Raw genomic sequence first — 7500 nt, 5'->3', positions numbered from 1 at the left:
CAAATGAAATGTGGCGGGAGGAGGGGATTCGTCTGGCGTTTGCTGCTGCAGCAGCAGCAACTGCAAAAACCCCAAGTGCTGCTGCTGCTGCTGCTGCTTCTAGTTCTGCTGCTAATCTGCTGAGCACACCACGTCCAGCAGCAGCAGCAGCAGCAGCAGCAAATGCTGCAGCAGATTGGGACGCAGACTCTGCATGCAGGTTTCTTCAGGGCTGCTTCATGCTGCAGCTTATTGAACCCGCCGTAACGGATTGGTGAGCCGTAAACCCTAAACCCTAAACCCTAATTTTGTGCGTTCAGCTGCTCAAAGAAGCTCGCAGGAAAGCAGATTCCCTCTTACTCCCAATGACGCGAGGGTTGGGGTTTAGGGTTTAGCTTTGGAGCTTAGGGTTTAGGGTTTAAGGTTTAGGGTTTAGGGTTTAGGGTTTAGGGTGTGAGAACAGGGCGTGGAGAGCTGCATTCCACAGCAGCAAACCGCCGACCCTTGCAGCAGTTGCTGCTGCTTTGAGTGCTGGGGCGAAGTGTTTAGGGCCCCTGAAGCAACAGTAAGAACCCTAAACCCTAAACCCTAAACCCTAAACCCTAATTGAGTCCTAAACCCTAGACTCTAAACCCTCACCGAGCGCTAAACCCTAATTGCCCGCAAAATATAAACCTGCAACGGCAATAGACAAGAGCAGCTCCTGGAGCTGCATAATACTGCAGCAGCAGCAGTAGCTGCTGCTAGGGTTTAGGGTTTAGGGTTTAGGGTTTAGGGTTTATGTTGCAGCGAGGCGCTGGCAATAACTCGTGCAGCCGCGGCAGCTGCAGATTTGGAGTTGAAAGCAGCAGCAGCAGCAGCAGCAAAAGCAAGAGGAACAGCAGCAGCATCATCAGCAGCAGCAGCTGCTGCTGCTGCTACTACACTAACAGCAGCCCTGATGCACGCATCGGTGATTGCTGCTGCTCTTGTTCGGCTGTCTATCAGCAGCAGCAACCCCAGCCTTCTTCATTTGCTGCTGTTCTCTCGCGCTGGGCCCATGCTGCAGCAGCAGCAGCAGTTGCTGCAGCAGCAACAACAGCAGCATCAGCAGCAACAGTGCTGTGCCAGTTTGCAGAGCTTATCGCTTCTTATTCTTTCCTGGGGAGCAGCTTCTATTTATACAGCGAGACACTCCCACACAGCAGCAGCAGCAGCAGCAGCAGCAGCAGCAGATGTGCAGTTCCTGACGCCTATCGTGTTGCTGCTGCAGCTGCAGCTGCAGCTGCAGCAGCAGCAGCAGCAGCAGCAGACAACCCAAAGGGGCAGCAGCAAAGCTGCATCACGCCAGCTGTTGGTGGGTGCTGCATGCTGGTGGCACTCGCATGCATCTGCTGCTGCAGCTCCTGCTGCTGCTGCTGCTGCAGATGCTGTTGCTGCAGCTGCACCAATTAAGCTGCTTCGGCTGCTGCTGCAAATCGTGCGGCTCGCAGAGGCTCTCAGCAGCCCCTCCTTGCGGCTGGCTACACAGCAGCAGCAGCAGCAGCAGCAACAGCAGCAGCAGCAGCAGGAAGAGCAGCAGCTAATGCAGCAGCACAATGACGTCTGTGAGATAAATGCCGCCGACGAAGAAACATCAGAAATGCATCTTCAGGTGTCTGACGTCTTGGCCTCAACTCTAACAAAGCTGCAGCAGCAGCAGCAGCAGCAGCAGCAGCAGCAAAAGCAGCAGCAAAAGCAGCAGCAGCAGCAACAGGTGCAGGATTGGCAGCTTCTTGCGGAGCACCAAGTCGGTGTCTACCGCATCGACTTGCTGCTCCTTCCTAAACCCCAACCCCCCGCCAGCTCTTAGCTAGCCAGCAGCTAGCTAGGAGCTAGCCAGCAGCTAGCTAGCTAGATAGCCAGCAGCTAGCTAGCTAGATAGCCAGCAGCTAGCTAGCTAGATAGCCAGCAGTTAGCTAGCTAGATAGCCAGCAGCTAGCTAGTAGCTAGTCGGTAGCTCGCTATTGAATAGCCGTTAATTGTCTAGGAGGTAGCTGGCTAACTGGTGGCTAGCTAGTAGCTAGCTGCGGGGTCGTTCGCTAACTAGCAGGCTAGCCGGCTAGCTAGCTAGCTAGCTAGCTGGCTGCCTGGTGAGTAGGGGGGATGTTTTTCTTAAGGGGCTCTAAAGAGAAAATCAATTTATTAATAATTTTGTCGTTTTGTTTAAATTTTTTATTTGTTCGTCCGCCGCTCCTCAACTCCCCCTCCCTAGCTAGCTGGTTCTAATACATACAGCCAGGCTAGCTCTTCAGCTAGCTAGCCAACCAGCCAGCTAGCTAGCTAGCTAGCTATCCAGCTAGCTATCCAGCGCGCTAGATACCTATCCAGCCATCTACCCATCCAGCCAGCTAGCTGGCTAGCGAGCTAGCTGGCTGGCGATCAACCTAGCTAGCCGTATCAATCCAGCTAGGTAGCTTGATAGCTTGAACATCAAGCTAGCTAGCTATCCATCCAGCTAGCTATCCATCCAGCTAGCTAGCTAGCTAGCTAGCTGTCAGTGAAGTCTGGTAGTACGGCTAGGAGCTGCGATTGCTGCGAGCCGATGACTGGCGGCGTACCCACAATCAGCGAAGCGGAGGGGCTTCGAAGTTCGTCTGCATGCAAACAAAATAAAAATAAACAAAAACGAAATATTAATTAAAAGAAATAAATTAAAAATAAATAAAAAAGAAGTAAATATAAAACCCAATAAAATACACAAAAGAAATAAACAAACAAAAATGAAGCAAATTTACAAAAGAAAGAAAAAGCAAACAAACAAACAAATAAACAAACAGATAAATAAGTTAATAAATAAATAAATAAATAAATAAATAAATAAATAAGCAAACAAACTATCTATCTGTCAAGCTATCTATCTACGTATCTATCTACCTAACTATCTACCTACCTAGCTATATACATAGCTATCTATCTATCTATCTATCTACATATACATATATATATATATGTATATATATAGCTAGCTAGCTAGCTAGCTAGCTAGCTAGCTAGCTAGCTACTTGGCTGACCAACTGCCGCTCTTTCGCAGGCCTCAGTGAGGAATTTGAAAGACGTCTCAAACGCCATTTGCAAAAACGGAGAATTCGAATTTTGAATTCCGAGTCTGAAAACAACAACCATCATCATTAGGGTTTAGGGTTTAGGGTTTAGGGTTTAGGGTTTAGGGTTTGGGAGAAGGGAGAAAGGCGTCAGCGGATGTGCGCACGTTCGATATCGGGGGTTTTGCTGCCTTTTGACGGATATGTGTATGATGAGGGGTTTAGGGTTTAGGGTTTAGGGTTATTGCTGACAGGAGTCTTGATGTTTAGGGTTTAGGGTTTATAAGAGTTATATCTATTGAATAATACTTTCACATTATTAAACATAACGACAAAAACCTTGGTGTCTACGGTTTCATGTCTAGGGTTTAGGGTTGAATATCTAGGGTTTAGGGTTTAGGGTTTAGGGTTTAGGGTTTATAGGGTTAAATACCTATTGAAAGGAATGATACTTCCGCTTCGAGTAATAAAATCTGCAACAAGGCCAAGATGTGCGCTGTGCACATGAATACCGTAAGCTGAAAATACAGCAGAGATCTCTTTTAAATATAATGCTCTTGCTGCTTCAACACCGTAAAACTTTAAAACAGATAAAACATCGTTTGTTTGAAGCCTGTAAATAACACACATAATACTCTCTTATATTCTGTCGTTTTGTTTTGTTTTGTTTTGTTTTGTCTTGTTTTGTTTGATTTGTTTAATTCAATATAAAGTAAATTAAATTAAAATAAAATAAATTATATTAAATTACATTAAAATAAAATACGAGAGAGAAAATTAAATTAATTAATATCATAAAATGAACAAAGAAAACAAATAAATAAACAAATTAACCTAAAAAACAAAACAAACAAGTAAAATAAATTAATAAATAAATAAAACAAATAAAATAATCAAAAACTAAACACAAAAAAACAGACAAATATAATAATTAAATAAATTAAATAACAAACCAAAAAAACAAAACAAACAAACAAATAAACAAATAAACAAACAAATTAATTAATTAATTAATTAACAAACAAAATAAACAAATATTTAAATAAATAAATAAATAAATAAATAATAAAACAACCAGAACAAATAAACAAATAAACAAACGAACAAATAAACAAACAAACAAATAAACAAACAAACAAACAAATAAATATATAAATAAATAATAAATAAACAAATAAATAAATAAATAATAAATAAATAATAAATAAATAATTAATTAATTAATTAATTAATTAATTAATTAACAAACCTGTTGTGGTCTACTGCACTTTCTTTGAGTTTGTGCAGCCACTGCAAATTCGAACCGCGACACCGCAGCTCCATTCCACAGCCAGTTAAACAGCCTGCCCCCTGAATAAATAAATAAATAAATAAATAAATAAATAAATAAATAATAGTATATTAATAAATATATATATAAATATATTAATATAGTAATACGTATTTAAATGCGGATATAGCCATGTATGTATGTATATATGCATTTCAAAACATCTCCTCCCTGCATGCAAGCGATATATATATATATATATATATTTAATATATATGTATATTTAATATATATATATATTTAATATATATATTGTTTGCTATGTAATATACATATATATAATTGAAATGCATGCATGCAGTTGTTAAGCATTGAAACGACCTCCAGAAAACGCATGCATTCAAGTGCGCTCACCCTAAACCCTAAACCCTAAACCCTAAGCCCTAAACCCTAAACCCTAAACCCTAAACCCTAGAGATGCTATACCTGCACAATGTGAGGGTCTGTAACCCCCTGTGGCTGCTGAAGCACTACTTTTTCGATTAAACCCTTGACGAGCGGCAGCAGTTCAAGGCGGCTGCAAACACAAACACCAAGCCCTAAACCCTAAACCCTAAAGCCTAAACCCTAAACCATTACCCCGTTCTTTACAGGGTTTCGGGTCCACGGTTTACAGTCTAGAGTCAAAGGCCTTAGGCTCAAGAATTTCGGTCTAGGGTTTAGGGTTTAGGGTTTAGGGCTTAGGGTTTAGGGTTTAGGGCCTTACTAGGGGCATTTGTCGAACGGCCATCCGAACTTCACAACAACTCGCCATGTCTTTCGGCAGATCTTCAGCTCGTGTAGCATTGCCGCCGCTGCAACCAAACCCTAAACCCTAAACCCTAAACCCTAAACCCTAAACTCTACCGGGTGTTTGCATGCTATTATCTCTTCTATAGCATGAAAAACGAGTTGTTATCTTCTAATGATTTAGCCTTGATTAGATTTAGGGTTAGGGTTTAGGGTTTAGATCAGGGCGTAGGGTTTAGGGTTTAGGGTTTAGGGTTTAGGGTTTAGGGTTTACATTCAAGGTCAAGAGGCGCCATTTTCTGGAAGGCTGCTGCTGAAGCCCATACAGCATCTTGTTCATAAGGAGAAGGATTGATTAGTTGTTGTGTATTTGCATGCATATTTTTGTTTGTTTTGTTTGTTTTATTTGAGGTTTCGTCTTCATCAACAAATACACCTAAACTTCTATCAAAGCGTTTTCCTCGTAATACCTCAGCCAAATCCAAGAGAGGCTCTTCTTCATTATTACCCCGCTGCTGCTGCTGCTGCTGCTGCTGCTGCTGCTGCTGCTCTTGTTTGATACGTTTCCCTGGGGGTGTTGTTGCTTGTTCTTCTGTGTCGCTCTCTGCTTCTCGTTTTATCTTTTTAACTTTTTTCTCTCCTACCTCTATCTTTATATTATTATTATTATTATTATTATTATTATCTTCAGCCTCAGACTCGCCGCTGCTGTTCTCAGATTCAGAAGCAGAACCGTCTTGCTGCTGCTGCTGCTGCTGCTGCTGCTGCTCTTCATCTTCATCTTCTTCATCTTCTTCTTCTTTCTCATCTTCTTCTTCTTCATCTTCTTCTTCATCCTCGCTATCGCCAGAGTTGCCTGAACCCTCTGCAACAAAATAAAAAACAAACACAATTCAACGCATTTGCTGCTGCTGCTGCTGCTGTTGCTGTTGTTCGTGTTCGTTGCTGCTGCTGCTGCTGCTGCTGCTGTTGCTGTTGTTCGTGTTGGTTGCTGCTGCTGCTGCTGTTGCTGTTGCTGCTGCTGCTGATGATGATGTGAGAGATCCCCACGGTCTGAGGATTGCGTATAGCTCTGCTTTATAAATGATGTGGTTGTCGGAAGTGATTTAGGGTTTAGGGTTTAGGGTTTAGGGTTTAGGGTTTGTTGTATGCGTGCCTTCTTCTTCCTGTTCTTCATTCTTGGTGCGTCTCTTTCGAGATTGTTTGCTTAGGCCGTCATCATCTCTATCATCTGCTGCTTTACTGTCTTCTTCTGCTGCGGCGTCTGCTGCTGCTGCTTTTTTTGCTGCTGCTGGAGCCCTGCTTGCTGCTGCTTCCCCCTCTACATCAACATCGCCAGCCCCGTGCTCGCATGCAATATTTCCTGATCGAAGAATGTCTTTAACTGCTCCTCTCCGATCCCTGAGAATAAACACATTTGCTGCTGCTGCTGCTGCTGCTGCTGGTTCTGCCGCTGCTGCTGCTGCTGCTGCGGGTGCTGCTACTGCTGGTGCTGTTGGTGCTGCTGGTGCTGCTGATGCTGCTGATGCTGCTGTTGCTGCTACTGCTTGTGAGATGTCAATCAGCCCTAAACCCTAAACCCTAAACCCTAAACCCTAAACCCTAAACCATTCCTTACCACTGCGTCTTGAAGCGCTCCTTTAAAACGAAGCCTCTGTACAACTGCTGTACATCGCTTTGCAGCTCTGAAGCCTCGGCGAATTCATATTGCAATACGGAGGCAATTGCAAGCTTTCTTGCCTGAACGTAAACCCTAAACCCTAAACCCTAAACCCTAAACCCTAAGTGGTGAACACCAGACGTGAATACTGTTTGCAATACAACTTTAAATACAACCTCAATCCTAAACCCTAAACCCTAAACCCTAAACCTCGCCACCAACCCTAGACCCTTTTCTGAATCTTTTCGCGTCCTAGCCCCAGACCCTAAACCCTAAACCCTAAACCCTAAACCCTAGTAAGCCCTAATGAACCCTAAAAGATACCTTCTTAAGTAGAGGTCTGACGACTTTGTTGAGGACAAGAAGAAGAAGATCATCAGGTTTAAAAGCACGTACAACTCTACAAAAATCTTGTAGAGGTTCGAGCTGTATAGACACCTCGTACTGCCAAAATAGGCGAGAGGAAAGCGAAGAAGATGAAGAAAATGCAGAGCCCAGCGGGAGCTTCTCTGCTGAGTCGGGGCCCTGTATCATCGTACGCAACAAATATAAAACAAAACAATCATCAACAGCTACCTAGATAGCTAGCTAGCTAGCTGGCTAGCTAGCTGGGAGTGAATCCAGCTAGCTAGGCTGCTTCAGGTGAGCCAGCCAGCTAGCTAGCTAGCTAGCTAGCTGGATGGCTAGCTAGCTAGCTAGCTACCTGGATGGCTAGCTAGCTAGCTTGATGTGTAGAGAAT

General features: G+C 43.5%; 2 protein-coding genes across 2 annotated transcripts in view; one reads left to right on the top strand and one right to left on the bottom strand.

Annotated features, from left to right (window-relative positions):
• The window catches only part of EAH_00053760 (hypothetical protein, conserved), a gene marked incomplete at both ends in the record, with an annotated part of 4112 nt that extends 2302 nt beyond the window's left edge, over positions 1–1810 (top strand). Inside the window, 3 exons of the mRNA XM_013393991.1 lie at positions 1–253; positions 443–544; positions 769–1810. The exon at positions 1–253 is cut by the window's left edge and continues 2302 nt beyond it. Of these exons, the coding sequence (XP_013249445.1) occupies positions 1–253; positions 443–544; positions 769–1810 (1397 nt within the window). The remainder of the gene's footprint in view (positions 254–442; positions 545–768) is intronic.
• Positions 1811–2487: 677 nt separating this feature from the next.
• EAH_00053750 (DNA-directed RNA polymerase , related) lies at positions 2488–7285 on the bottom strand (the record flags this gene model as incomplete). Its single annotated transcript, XM_013393990.1, has 9 exons — positions 2488–2594; positions 3012–3106; positions 4291–4391; positions 4798–4888; positions 5078–5165; positions 5375–5965; positions 6344–6674; positions 6772–6840; positions 7085–7285. Coding segments are annotated over 9 exons (1674 nt in total), but the record flags the coding sequence as incomplete, so codon positions are not given.
• Between the last annotated feature and the right edge of the window lie 215 nt (positions 7286–7500).

This window comes from Eimeria acervulina, genomic scaffold (assembly GCF_000499425.1).
Source record: "Eimeria acervulina Houghton genomic scaffold, Eah_scaff1004, whole genome shotgun sequence".
NCBI classification, from domain to species: domain Eukaryota; phylum Apicomplexa; class Conoidasida; order Eucoccidiorida; family Eimeriidae; genus Eimeria; species Eimeria acervulina.
The sequence above is the reverse complement of the archived record's forward strand: the minus strand, read 5'-3'. Positions and strand labels throughout refer to the sequence as shown.